Raw genomic sequence first — 15,488 nt, 5'->3', positions numbered from 1 at the left:
GGCAATACAAAAAAAAAGTCCTAAAAATCATTTTTATGACATTTGAATGAAAACTCATTTGCCAGTACGCAAGTATTCAACGAGAATGTTTTGCAAAAACATTCCAAAAGGCAACAAAAGAAGAAAAAAATATCCAATTGCATATTTATAACACGCAAAACAATTTAAGTTGAAGTTCTAAGAATTTCAATACACCAAAGTCAAACATTTTCATGGCACTTTTCTAATTAAACTGGACGCCATAGCGGGGGAGTGTGCCTAACATTCCTTAGCCCTTTCTAAAAAGCCCACACAATAACTTTTCGATAAGTCAAAATGCCTTCATCATTATGTTCTTCACCATGAAAACGATATGGATGAGGATGTTGCCTTGGCAAACGGAAAAGGCGAGAAAATTTTCGTATTTAAAAACTTTTTTAGTTTGGCAAAGATTTGCTCAAATGTTCTGCTTGAAGTCTCGCCCAAAAATACAATTGATTTAAATTCTTGGAATTACACTTTAAGCCTGAGAACTGAAAGTTTTCTTGAGTTTGAATTGAAATCGTTGCCTTTAGCTCTTTGCCCGTCCGGTTATCCCATTGTCCAGCCCATCACATTTTGAATGATTAACTTGAGGATTGGGCCAAACCGTAAATTTTATTAACATTGTCTGGCACGTCTGTCCGAGGCAGTTTGTATGGCAAAAGCATATTTACTTGGGAAAAGTGTAAAATGTTGGTTGACACCAAACAACATTAAGCCCTGCAGCCAGACAGAGTCGCCAGTCAGGCTACCCACGCTGCCTTCAAAGCAGCCTGGTATATTCATTACTTTTCTTTTGTAACTAGGCCTTGGGCATGGGAAACACAACAACATTTGGCCCAAAGACACCTACTGTACAAACACAAATCCAGCATCATTATTAAGGTCTTAAGAAGAAATTCGCAACTAAATTTATTTATGTTGTATATTTTGGGAATGTATTTAGCATATGCTCGGTAAGGAGCAAAAATTGTACAAGTCGATTTAAATGATTTTGTATATCTACCACAATAGGATGTGGATAATCTCCATCTAGTCATTCCTTTTGTAACACCTCGCAACATTGGTCTGCGACCCATTAAAATATATATATATTCTTGGTCGTCATGACATCCGGAGTCGATCTACCCACGACCTTCCGTCCGTCTGGGGAAATCACAATATCGGTCGAACGCGTAAAGCTAGCAACTTGGAAGTTTGCAAAGATACTATTTATTGATATAGGTCGTTGGGGATTGCAAATGGACCATATCGGTTCAGGTTTGGATATGCCTCCCACATAAAGGAATCTGCCCATTTGACTTTATAAGCGCCTGGAAGCGACTTCCACCAATCATGCCAAGTATAACCCGAACCGGTCCTGACAAGTATAATACGAATCAGTTGATAACCTTATATAGGTCCCATATAAACAGATCTCCCGATTTGACATCCTCATTCCCAAAAGCCGCAATTCTTATCCGGTTGGGCTGAAATTTTGCATGAGCGATCCATTGCGATGAGATCCCAAGATTCGGCAAGTTCTTACTTGTTTTTTATAGAGTATGTAAGAAATGTACTTAAAAATCCAGCAAGAATCCAAAATCTAATCTATACTAAGATTACAATATTTAGCAGAAATTAGATTAATCCTTTTTATGCTCACCACCACAGATAAGTAACCTTCTTGCATTTCAATGTGTTTTCCAACCAAACTCTAAGTCTTATTTTATGAAGTTGATAATAATTCACATTGCAAGAATTACCAAGAACATTAGCATTAGCTGGATTTTTAAAGTTTTTCTTAAAGAAAACCTTATTCAGCCAGGCTGAATTAAAGTTTTCTGAAAGAAAACCTTATTCAGCCAGGCTGAATTAAAGTTTTCCTAAAGAAAACCTTATTCAGCCAGGCTGAATTAAAGTTTTCCTAAAGAAAACCTTATTCAGCCAGGCTGAATTAAAGTTTTCCTAAAGAAAACCTTATTCAGCCAGGCTCAATTAAAGTTTTCCTAAAGAAAACCTTATTCAGCCAGGCTGAATTAAAGTTTCCTAAAGAAAACCTTATTCAGCCAGGCTGAATTAAAGTTTTCCTACAGAAAACCTTATTCAGCCAGGCTGAATTAAAGTTTTCCTACAGAAAACCTTATTCAGCCAGGCTGAATTAAAGTTTTCCTACAGAAAACCTTATTCAGCCAGGCTGAATTAAAGTTTTCCTACAGAAAACCTTATTCAGCCAGGCTGAATTAAAGTTTTCCTACAGAAAACCTTATTCAGCCAGGCTGAATTAAAGTTTTCCTACAGAAACCCTTATTCAGCCAGGCTGAATTAAAGTTTTCCTACAGAAAACTTTATTCAGCCTGGCTGAATTAGAGGTTTCCTAATGAAAACCTTATTCAGCCTGGCTGAATTAGAGGTTTCCTAATGAAAACCTTATTCAGCCAGGCTGAATTAAAGTTTTCCTAATGAAAACCTTATTCAGCCAGGCTGAATTAAAGTTTTCATAATGAAAACCTTATTCAGCCAGGCTGAATTAAAGTTTTCATAATGAAAACCTTATTCAGCCAGGCTGAATTAAAGTTTTCATAATGAAAACCTTATTCAGCCAGGCTGAATTAAAGTTTTCATAATGAAAACCTTATTCAGCCAGGCTGAATTAAAGTTTTCATAATGAAAACCTTATTCAACCTGGCTGAATTAAAGTTTTCCTAATGAAAACCTTATTTAGCCTGGCTGAATTAAAGTTTTCCTAATGAAAACCTTATTCAGCCTGGCTGAATTAGAGGTTTCCTAATGAAAACCTTATTCACCCAGGCTGAATTAAAGCTTTCATAATGAAAACCTTATTCAGCCAGGCTGAATTAAAGTTTTCATAATGAAAACCTTGTTCAGCCAGGCTGAATTAAAGTTTTCCTAATGACAACCTTATTCAGCCAGGCTGAATTAAAGTTTTCCTAATGAAAACCTTATTCAGCCAGGCTGAATTAAAGTTTTCCTAATGAAAACCTTATTCAGCCAGGCTGAATTAAAGTTTTCCTAATGAAAACCTTATTCAGCCAGGCTGAATTAAAGTTTTCCTAATTAAAACCTTATTCAGCCAGGCTGAATTAAAGTTTTCCTAATGAAAACCTTATTCAGCCAGGCTGAATTAAAGTTTTCCTAATTAAAACCTTATTCAGCCAGGCTGAATTAAAGTTTTCCTAATGAAAACCTTATTCAGCCAGGCTGAATTAAAGTTTTCCTAATGAAAACCTTATTCAGCCAGGCTGAATTAAAGTTTTCCTAATGAAAACCTTATTCAGCCAGGCTGAATTAAAGTTTTCCTAATGAAAACCTTATTCAGCCAGGCTGAATTAAAGTTTTCCTAATGAAAACCTTATTCAGCCAGGCTGAATTAAAGTTTTCCTAATGAAAACCTTATTCAGCCAGGCTGAATTAAAGTTTTCCTAATGAAAACCTTATTCAGCCAGGCTGAATTAAAGTTTTCCTAATGAAAACCTTATTCAGCCAGGCTGAATTAAAGTTTTCCTAATGGAAACCTTATTCAGCCAGGCTGAATTAAAGTTTTCCTAATGAAAACCTTATTCAGCCAGGCTGAATTAAAGTTTTCCTAATGAAAACCTTATTCAGCCAGGCTGAATTAAAGTTTTCCTAATGAAAACCTTATTCAGCCAGGCTGAATTAAAGTTTTCCTAATGAAAACCTTATTCAGCCAGGCTGAATTAAAGTTTTCCTAAAGAAAACCTTATTCAGCCAGGCTGAATTAAAGTTTTCCTAAAGAAAACCTTATTCAGCCAGGCTGAATTAAAGTTTTCCTAAAGAAAACCTTATTCAACCAGGCTGAATTAAAGTTTTCCTAAAGAAAACCTTATTCAGCCAGGCTGAATTAAAGTTTTCCTAAAGAAAACCTTATTCAGCCAGGCTGAATTAAAGTTTTCCTAAAGAAAACCTTATTCAGCCAGGCTGAATTAAAGTTTTCCTAAAGAAAACCTTATTCAGCCAGGCTGAATTAAAGTTTTCCTAAAGAAAACCATATTCAGCCAGGCTGAATTAAAGTTTTCCTAAAGAAAACCTTACTTCTTGAGTCGGATTATATCTTGATATAGCTTCAACAGCATAGCAATTCTAATCTTTTATCCTTTGTTTGCTTAGAAAGAGATACCGGGAAAAGAGCTCTACAATTGCAATTCATGATGGAGGGTATATAAGATTCGGCCCGGCCGAACTTAGCGCGCTTTTACTTATTGTTATTTATTATTTTTGATGCTTTCAAAGGCTGCAGTTACTACTTGCGGTGGCCGATCCATGGTATCGATGTCGTCGGCATAGACGAGCAACATGTGTCCGCTAGAGATTGGTGTGTCATATCTACTCAAATATACATCTCGTATAATCTTCTCCAACAGGACATTAAAGAGATCACACGATATGCTGTCTCCTTGCCTGAAACCTCGTTTGGAATGGTTCGGAGAGTTTTTCTTATTCATATTGAGGAACGAGTTATCCTACAGTGTCTACTTTAATTTGCAGGGATACCAAACTCAGACATGGTTTGAAATACCTTTGAACGTATAGGGCTATCGAAAGATGATTTGTAACAAAAAAAAAGAGATGGTAAGAGTTGACCTGTGCTTCTACAGACTTTTCCAGTATTTGGCGCAGTTTGAATATCTGGTCTAAGGTGGATTTACCAGGTCTAAATCTGTACGGATAGAGCCCAATTACCTCATTGACTTTGGGTTTTAATCTTTCACACAGTACGCTCGAGAGTATCTTGTATGCGATAAGTAGAAGACTTATTTCTCTTCAGTTGGCACATTCCCTCTCTTTTCTTTTCTACGGACATAGTATGGAATGTGTTCTTCCAACCAAATCGCGCATACAATTTGATGCTTACGCCTCCTTATGCATACCACTCCTTTAATTGGTTCGTTGCTACTGATTGCAGGATTGCTCTGTATGCTGTATTCTAGGCATCAGTAGCATTTCGACACTCTTGGTCGTACCATGGTTTTCTTTGGGAGGCTTTTGATACAACAATACGCATTGCGCGGCATTTCCTATCCTGTATACTCGTACTAAATTCTTCATTCCCTTTGTAACATATCAAAATATTGGTCCAAGATCCCATAAAGCATATATATTCTTATTCGTCCGTAAGTCTGTGGAAAGCACGCTAGCTTTCGAAGGAGTAGAGTTAGGCGCTTTAAATTTTGCACAAATACTTCCTATTAGTTTAGGTCAGTTGGGATTGTAAATGGACTATATCGGTGCATATTTAGATAAAGCCCCCATGCAAACCGATTTCGGATCTTGACTTCTGAGCCTCTAAAGAGCGCAACTTTTATCCGATTTGGCTGAAATTTTGCACAGTGACCTAGAATGGTAGGAATCGGTTCAAAACCTGACATAGCTCCTATATAAACCAATCTCCCGATGCCATTTCTTTAGTGTCTAAAGGGCGTAACTCTTATCCGATTTTGGCTGAAACTTTTTCTATGACCACTAACACAAGCGTCTAGTATGGTCGGAATCGGCCAAAAACCTGACATAGCTCCAATCTCCAATCTCCCGATTTTACTTATAAAGCGTTATTCTTATCCAGTTTGGCTGAAAATAAGCGCAGTAATATTTTCTAGGACTAACACATGTTTCAAATATGGTCCGAATCGGTTTAAAACCTGATAGAGCTCCCATGTAAACGGATCTTCCGATTTTATTCTTGAGCTCCTATAGAGGGCATTTCTTATCCGATTTGGTTGAAAATTTGCACAGTGGCATCTACTATGGTCTCCAAAATCCAAACCAAGTATGCGAATCGGTTCATAACCTCATATAGTTCCAATAGCAAAGCAATTCCTATCCATTATACTTCATATGCCCATAAAGAGATACCGGGCAAAGAACTTTAAAATGCGATCTTTGGTAGAGAGTATCTAAAAGATTCGGCCTGGCCGAACTTAACACGCTTTTACTTGTTTTATATTGAAGTCTAGTGCTGCTAAGTACCATGTTTTTTTTGCCGCATCGAATTCTATTAACGTCAAGTTCTTTATGATGTAGCGATAAATACGATATGGCTGGTCCAATGACAGGAACTTGTTGGCATCTCCCATTTCTTGTTCCTGTGGTATCTTAATGGGCTAAAATGGCTTAGGGATTTTGATTGCAGATGCCTTCAAACTTTCTCGACCTAAGCTACTAGATGCCCCAAATTTGTAATACTCACCACCAAATCTAGTCATTCCATTTATACAAATTGAAAATTTTTCCCATGGTCTCGCCAGGATTCGCCTGGGTTCGAACCCTTTCCGATTCGGCTATAAAAAGGAGGCCCTTACCATTGAGCTTAAATTTGAATCGGACTGCACTATATGTGAGAAGTTTGCCCCTGTTCCTTAAGGGAATGTTCATGGCCATAATTTGCATTTACATTCCACTAAGGAACCGGGGCAAACTTCTCACATATCAATGAGTGCAGTCCGATTCAAATTTAAGCTCAATGATAAGGGGTCACCTTTTTATAGCCGAGTCCGACCGATGTGCCGCAGTGCGACATGTCTTTGGAGAGAAGTTTTACATGGCATAGTACCTCACAAATGTTGTCAGCATTAGGAGGGGAAACCCACCGTTAAAAAATTTTTCTGATAGTCTCGCCAGGAATCGAACCCAGGTGTTCAGCGTCATTGGCGGACATGCCTACCTCTGCACTACGGTGGCCTCCAATTGTAGGTTAGGTTTTAGTGGCAGTCTGCCATCGTACTCACTTAAAGGTTTTCGTCCATTGTGATACCACAGGAAGAGTGGAAGAAAAATGTCTTCTAGTTCCTACCGTTGAGCCATCCAGATCGTTTTAAAAAGCCCTATAACTTGCAAATGTTCACATCCGCTAAATCCGACAAGTTCTCAAAGAAATGAGAACCTTAAGTGGAACTCCTTCTAATTGCTAGTGCGGGACACACACACACAGGGTGTTCTATGGTCTCCTCTTCCTCGCCATCCATCCACACAGTTTCTTCAAAAGTCGTTACTGGCAACCTTCCGTGTGTCAGCATGTTTTCCGATTAGACCACGACCTGTCATGATGGACACAATGACTGAGATGTCTGTTCTAGCCAATGACGGCTAAGCAGTAGATCTCTTCAAGTCTACATTAGGCCACATAGTTTTGGAATGCTCACAGCTCCCTCTTTCTGGCCATCTATTATTCGTTGTCCTTCTGGCCTGGTCCTGAAAATGTATCTGGATAAAGTACATATATTGGGTTGCCCAAAAAGTAATTGCAGATTTTTCATATAGTCGGCGTTGACAAATTTTTTCACAGCTTGTGACTCTGTAATTGCATTCTTTCTTCTGTCAGTTAACAGCTGTTACTTTTAGCTTGCTCTAGAAAAAAAGTGTAAAAAAAGTATATTTGATTAAAGTTCATTCTAAGTTTTATTAAAAATGCATTTACATTCTTTTAAAAAATCCGCAATTACTTTTTGGGCAACTCAATATATATGCTTGATCATCTTGACATTCTAAGTCGATTCAGACATGTCTGTCTGCTAGCTAGCTACTGTAAGTTTTGCACCGATACTTCTTATTGATGTAGGTCGTTGGGGATTGCAAATGGGTAATATTGGTTCAGATTTGAATATAGCTCTCATATTCACCGATCTCCCGGTTAGAGATCTTGAGTCCCTGAAATACGAAAATATTATCCTAAAGCCTAATAAACTCCCCCTGATTTGAAATCTTGAGCCCCTGGATCCGTAATTGTTATTAGTTTTGACTGAAATTTTGCATGTTGTGCTCTATTATTACTTCCAACATGCGTGCCAAGAAAGGTTAAAATCGATGTATAACATGATTAGCTCCCCTATAAGCCGATCTCCTGATTAGTCTTCTACGGCCCCAAGATGCTATAATTTTTTGCTGATTTGTCAGAAATTTTTTCGTAAAGTACACATGTGCTTTCAACTTAGTTAATTTTTGTAAATTTTTAGTAGAATCCAATGGTAGTGGGTTCCTAAGATTCAGACCGGTCGAACTAGCACGTTTTTCTTTGTTGTTATATGGTTCCAAAAATAATCCTTAATTAATTTAAAATTCAAAATTTCTTTTCAGTTTTGTTTCGGGTATCTCTCTGCTGGGCACTTCAACGGAAATCTATGTGTATGGCACCCAATATGCCTTCATTTTGATAACATTAGCACTATCGGGTGTTATTTCCTGGTATGTCTTTTTGCCAGTCTTCTGTAATCTACAGCTAACATCAACCTATGAGGTAAGTGATCCATGTTTCGATTTACTCCAACTATATATAATGCACTTTAAATTGGCTTTTGTTGCTAACCTTTGACATTTGTATACACATCTATCGTATTATACGAGTATATGCATGCACTCTATTAACTCTAAATGTTTACTTTTTAATATTATCACTACACAGTTTTTGGCAAATGCATTTTTTTATGTTTTTTATTTCAATATTAGCATTTTTTAACTATATATGCTGTAAATAAGCTTTTATCCACTACACACACACACACACACACACACACACACACATTTTCTATGTTTGCATATAAGGAATAGAAAAACAAGAAATATTTTGTTGAGTGTTCTAAAAGTTATGCAGATATTTTTTTCGGATTACGATATGGAAATTCGTACAACATATGTTGTGCATAAGTTTAGTGAGTTTTTCGACATCGTTGTGTTTATATGAAATGTTTAATATTAATGTATTATTTTCTCCGACTTTTACCGAAACTATAAACGATAATGTTATTAAAAAATATATATTGTAATATTATTGTAATGAATCTTCAAGTATTACGGAGTCAAACAATATTTACTTGGAGTCCAATAATACATCAAACATATTGTGTTTACATGACTTCTTGCAAGATATTGTCCAGCTTATTGTTTTATGATCATGCTACAACTGTTGAAAGAAAAATTTGTTTAATGTTATCAATGAATTGATTAATTCATGTGTTACCAGTCTGAAGTTTTTGTAATTCTAATAATGATATGTAATAATTTGATCTCTTAAAGTTTAATATTGGTTTTCTTATTGTTTATTCAACTCAACCATGTTTTGTTGGATTTGAAGATTTACATTACATGTTACTTACTGTAATAATAATATTCAAATTTAGAATATTTTATTTGTGAAGTACATAAGCAGAACTATCTTTGTATTATCAACATTGAAGTCTGAGTTTTATGGGCTAAGACAATGTTGAATAAGAAGACAAAATGGTTTTTAACATAAATGTTTTTATTAACAATTTTTGAAAATCGGATTAAGAGATGAGCATTTTGTGGACCAAAGCTGTAAAAATCGGTAGTTTAATCCATATAGAAACCATCTCATATTGGTTAACTGAAGAACATACTATAAATACCAAGTTTCAATTCGATAGATTCATTTTGAAAGACTAACATTAGTTCAAGCTACTGACCACCGGATAGATATCCTATGGTCAATTTGATGAATTCAAATTGAACAATGAAAAGAATGGTAAGTTCGGCTGGGCCGAATCCCCCATGGATCGCATTTGTCGAGTTCTTTTCCCGGTGCCTCTTTTTAGACAAACAGAGCAAAGGAAAGGGGCTCAAAAAGTTAAATAAGGAACTGGGGAGCTGATTCAGACCATATTTGACACATATGTTGGGGGTCATGGGAGAAGCCGTTGTACAAAATTTCATCGAAATCATATAAAAATTGCGCCCTATAGAGGCTCAAGAAGTTAAGATCTCAGATCGGTTTATATGGCAGCTATATTAAAACATGGACCGATTTGAACCGTACTAAGCACAGTAATTGGAAGTCATAGCGAAAGATGTCGTGCAAAATTTCAACGAAATCGAATAGGATTAGCGCCCTCTAAAAGCTCGAGAAGTCAAGACCCCAGATCGGTTTATATTACAACTACATCAGGTTATGCATAGAATTCACCCGTACTTGGCACAGTTGCGGTCAATCATAACAAAATAACTCACGCCAAATTTCTGCCAAATCGGATAAGGATTGCCTCCTCTAGTGGCTCAAGAAGTCAAGATTTAAGATCGGTTTATATGGCAGCTATATCAGGTTATGGCTCGATTTAAACCATACTTGGAACAATGGTTGGATATCATGACGAAACGCGTCGTGCAAAATTTCAGCCATCGGAGAAGAATTGCTCCTTTTAGAGGCTCAAGGAGTAAAATAGGGAGATCGGTTTATATGGGGAGCTGTATCAGGTTATAGATCTATCCAGACCATATTTGACACTTATGTTGAAGGCCATGGGAGAAGCCGTTGTACAAAATTTCAGCCAAATCGGATTGGAATTGCGCCCTCTTGAGGCTCAAGAAGTCAAGACCACAGATGGGTTTATATAACAACTATATCAGGTTATGAACTGATTTCAACCATATTTAGCACAGTTGTTGAAAATCATAACAAAACACCCCATGCAAAGTTTCAACCAAATCGGATAAGAATTGCGCCCTCTAGAGGCTCCAGAACTCAAGACCCCAGATCGGTTTATATGACAGCTACATCAGGTTATCAATTGATTTCATCCATATTGAGCGCAGTTGTTGAAAATCATTACAAAACACCCCATGCAAAGTTTCAACCAAATCGGATAAGAATTGCGCCCTTTAGAGGCTCAAGAAGTCAAGACCCCAGATCGGTTTATATGACAGCTATATCAGTTTATGGACCGATTTCAACCATACTTAGCACAGTTGTTGAAAATCATAAAAGAACACCTCATGCAAAATTTCAAAATTTTCAAATCGTCTAAAAATTGCGCCCTGAAGTGGCTCAAAATGTCAAGACCCATGATCGGTTTATATGGCAACTATATCAAACCATGGATCGATATGGTCCATTTACAATCCCAACCGACCTTCACCGATAAGAAGAATTTGTGCAAAATTTCAAGCGGCTCGCTTTACTTCTTCGAAAGTTAGCGTGTATTCGATAGACTGGCGGTCGAAAGGACGGACGGACAGACAGACGGACATGGCTAGATCGACATAAAATGTCATGACGATCAAAAATGTATATACTTTATGGGGTTTGAAACGGTTTATATGGCTATGAACGGTTTATATGGCTATGAACCGATTTTAACCATGCCTCGCACAATTGTTGGCAGTGATATTAAAACATCATATCAAGAAGTCAAGACCGAAAATAGGTTGATATGGAAGCTTTATCAAAACATGGACCGATTTGGCCCACTTTCTGATTCGATTTAGCTATGTCCGTCTGTCTGTCTGTCTGTCTGTCCGTCTGTCCATGTTAATTCGTGTACAAACTACAGGTCGCAATTTTCATCCGATCGTCTTCAAATTTAGTGTGGACGTGTTTTTTGGCCTAGAGACAAAGCCTGTTTAAATTGGAAAAAGTCGGTTCAGATTTGGATATAGTTCCCATAGTTCGTCCGTTTTGCAGTAATACTGCAATGAAATGATCACTTGTTAACCGATTTTCTAGCAATTTGGCAGGAAGGATTTTCTTATGACTCTTAACATAACAGGTGAATTTCATAGAAATCGGTTCAGATTTGGATATAGCTCCCATTTATATGTTCGTCCGATTTTCAGTAATAGTGCAATAAAATTTTCATTTGTTACCCGATTCTCTCGAAATTTGGCAGGAAAGATTTTCTCTTGACTCTCAACATTACTGGTGAATTTCATGGAAATCGGTGCAGATTTAGATATAGCTCTCATGTATATATATATATATATATATATATATATATATATATATATATATATATATACATATATATATGTATATATATATATATATATATATATATATATATATATATATATATATACTGCCCGATTTTCAGTTCTAGAGCCACTGTAAGCGCCTTTATTGACCAATCTTGCCAAAAATATTGCACAACGCTTTCCTCGATGACTACCACAATATACATAGAGTTTGGTCAAAATTGGTTCAGATTAAGATATAGCTCTCGTATATATGTTCGTCCGATTTCCAGTAATATTGCAATAAAATTGTTTTTGTTAACCGAAATTCGGCAGGAGGGATTTTCTCTTGACTCTCAACATTACTGGTGAATTTCATGGAAATCGGTGCAGATTTAGATATAGCTGTTGTATATGTATATCGCCCGATTTTCTCTTCTAGAGTCACAGCAAGTGCAATTATTGACCCATCTTGCCAAAAATTTTACAAAACGCTTTCCTCGACGACTGCCACAGTATCTGAGAAGTTTGCTCGATATCGCTTCAGATTTAGTTATAGCTCCCATATATATGTTTGTCCGATTTGGAGAAATATTGCAAGAAAGTGCTCAGTTTTTAAACGATTCTCTCGAAATTTTGCGGGAAGGATTTTCTTATGACTCTCGATTTTAGTGGTGAATTTCATAGTAATCGGTTAAGAGTTAGATATAGCTGTCATATATGTATATCGCCAGATTTTCACCCCAAGAGTCACTGCAAGCGCATTATTTGACTAATCGTGCCAAAATTTTGCACAACACTTTCCTCGACGACTACCTCGTTATCTGAGAAGTTTGCTCGAAATCAGATCAGAATTAGATATAGCTCCCATATATATATATATTTTCGTCCGATTTGCAGTAATATTGCAATCAATTGGTCATTTGTTAATCGATTTTCTCGAAATATGGCAGGAAGGATTTTCTCTTGCTTCTCGGCATTATAGATGAATTTTATAGAAATCGGTTCAGATTTAGATATAGCTCCCATATATATGTTTCATCAGATTTAAGGTATTTTGTCCTTCCTTACTGGTTTATTTTAAAAATTCTTCTTATTGATGTAGGTTGCTGAGGATTGAAAACTTTAGGGAAGTTGTTACGAAGCTAAAGCGAGGTCATGTTTTATTTATATATGTATATTCAAATAACATTGATTACAATACCAATAAATTCATTGTCATTTTCTTCGATCGCCATAAAGGGTACGATTGTGCACTTTTTATTTCTTATCAGTAATTTAAGCCATAAGTAAAAAAAAATCTTAAAGCTCTTTGTCGTCATTGCAATCATCATCTTTATCTATTGCTTTAATGCTATAATGAAACCATGCTCATCCATAATTTTGTATAATTCTCAATGCTTTCATCTATGCTTATGCTATGCAGATATACCTATGCTTATGCTTCGAAGGATCAATGCTTTGGCACAATTTTGCTTTCGTTTGATGATCTTTTCATTTTATTGATGCAATGCGGAATACATATTTAACGAGTTCAATTTGTGACCTATTTATAATCTTTTTACTCTTTTTTTGTTGGAATAAGAATTTTCCACTTGAGTCATTATTAATCGTCTTGTCTTGTTTATTATGCTCGATTAAAGCGAACCAATATTTTTAACGCAAGGGTAAACAATTACCTCTGTAATGGAATGAGGAATTTCGATGAAACACACAAAATTAAGGTCAAATCCACAGACTTCACTTAAGTTGTGATAATACATAATGTTTAGGTTGTTCTTTATCACAAGGAAATCGTTTAGTGAAATGCTAAAATAATGCCAAGAAAAATATCGTAGCTTATTGGCTTAGTGCTGAAATATTAAATGTGCCATGACTGATGGTGTATGTATGAAACACCTATGCCCATAAGAAAATCAATCAAGAAGCACAATATTTATAAAAAAAAAAAAACTACTGAAAATGTGGTGTTTTCCATCTTACTTTGTGTACCACCTACGAATAAATTATGCCTATTCTTGATGGCTATGACATTTAAACTTGAATCTTTCCGTATCTCAGTAAAGATTTCAATTGTCTGAAATTTTTCTTATGAATTTTTTTTTGAACATGCCTATTGATTTCATAATATTTCTCTTGGCGATCCTTCCATCTTCTTGGCTGGTGTAGCAATGCTAGAGCCACTAGAAGTTTATATATTAAGCTGAATCTTGGTAAGATGAGTTTTAATCCATGGGATGACTATGTTTAAATATGGACCATTCAATATAGAATATTGGTCTTATCTGTGTCACTTAATAAGAAAATCTTGCCCTGGGATTCGGAGCGGAGCGGAGCAGGCATAATTTTATCGGCTTCCATTTTCAAAAACTGTTCCGCTCCGACAAATTAAAAAAAAACAAGTAAAAGCGTGATAAGTTCGGCCGGGCCGACTCTTATATATCCTCCACCATGGATCGCATTTGTCGAGTTCTTTTCCCGGCATCTCTTCTTAGGCAACAAAGGATAAAAGAAAAGATTTGCTCTGCTATTAGAGCGATATCAAGATATGGTCCGGTTCGGACCACATTTAAATTATATTGTATGTTGGAGACCTGTGTAAAATGTCAGCCAATTCGAATAAGAATTGGGTCCTTTAGGGGCTCAATAAGTAAACTAGAGAGATCGATTTATATGTGAGCTGTATCAGGCTATAGACAGATTCAGACCATAACAAACATGTATGTTAATGGTCATGCGAGGATTCGTCGTACAAAATTTCAGGCAAATCGGATAATAATTGCGACCTCTAGAGGCTCAAGAAGTCAAGATCCCAGATCGGTTTATATGGTAGCTATAACAGGTTACGAACCGATTTGAACCTTGTTTGGCAAGGTTTTTGAAAGTCATAATAAAATACGTCGTGCAAAATTTCAGCCAAATCGGATAAGAATTGCGCACTCTAGAGGCTCAAGAAGTCAAGTCCCTAGATCGGTTTATTTGGCAGCTATATCAGGTTACAGACCAATTTGAACCATACTTGGCACAGTTGTTGGGAGTCATAGCGAAACACGCCCTGGAAAATTGCATTCCAATCGAATAAGAATTGCGCCCTCTACTGGCTCAAGAAGTCAAAATCTAAGATCGGTTTATATGGCAGCTATATCAGATTATAACCCGATTTGAACCATACTTGACACAGTTGTTGGGAGTCATAGCGAAACACGTCGTTGAAAATTTCATTCCAATTGGATAAGAATTGCGCCCTCTAGAGGCTCAAGGAGTCAAGACCCAAGAACGGTTTATATGGCAGCTATATCAAAACATGGACCGATATGGCCCATTTACAATCCCAACCGACCTACACTAATAAAAAGTATTTGTGCAAAATTTCAAGCGGCTAGCATTGCTCCTTCGAAAGTTAGCGTGCTTTCGACAGACAGACGGACATGGCTAGTTCGACTTAAAATGTCATGGCGATCAAGAATATATATACTTTATGGGGTCTTCGACGAATATTTCGAGGAGTTACAAACAGAATGACGAAATTAGTATATCCCCATCCTATGGTGGAGTGTATAAAAAGATCTAGCCATGTCCGTCGTCTATCCGTCCGTCTATTGAAATCACGCTACAGTCTTTAAGCATAGAGATATTGAGCTGAAACTTTGCACAGATTCTTTTATTGTCCATAGGCATGTCAAGTTAGAAGATAGGCTATATCGGACTACATCTTGATGTAGCCCGATCCGACGATTTAAGGTATTTGGCCCATAAAAGCCACATTTATTATC

The 15,488-nt window shown here is 36.6% G+C and overlaps 1 protein-coding gene across 7 annotated transcripts in view; it reads left to right on the top strand.

Annotated features, from left to right (window-relative positions):
- Positions 1-15,488, top strand: part of LOC106086045 (sodium-coupled monocarboxylate transporter 1) — a 97,612-nt gene that overhangs the window by 21,031 nt on the left and 61,093 nt on the right. For all 7 annotated transcript variants that reach the window (XM_013250554.2, XM_059362388.1, XM_059362387.1 and 4 more), the window contains exon 3: positions 8,110-8,269. In XM_013250554.2, coding sequence (XP_013106008.2) covers positions 8,110-8,269 — 160 coding nt within the window. The remainder of the gene's footprint in view (positions 1-8,109; positions 8,270-15,488) is intronic.

Source organism: Stomoxys calcitrans, chromosome 2, assembly GCF_963082655.1.
Source record: "Stomoxys calcitrans chromosome 2, idStoCalc2.1, whole genome shotgun sequence".
Taxonomy (NCBI): domain Eukaryota; kingdom Metazoa; phylum Arthropoda; class Insecta; order Diptera; family Muscidae; genus Stomoxys; species Stomoxys calcitrans.
This window is presented reverse-complemented; position numbering and strand designations above follow the sequence as displayed.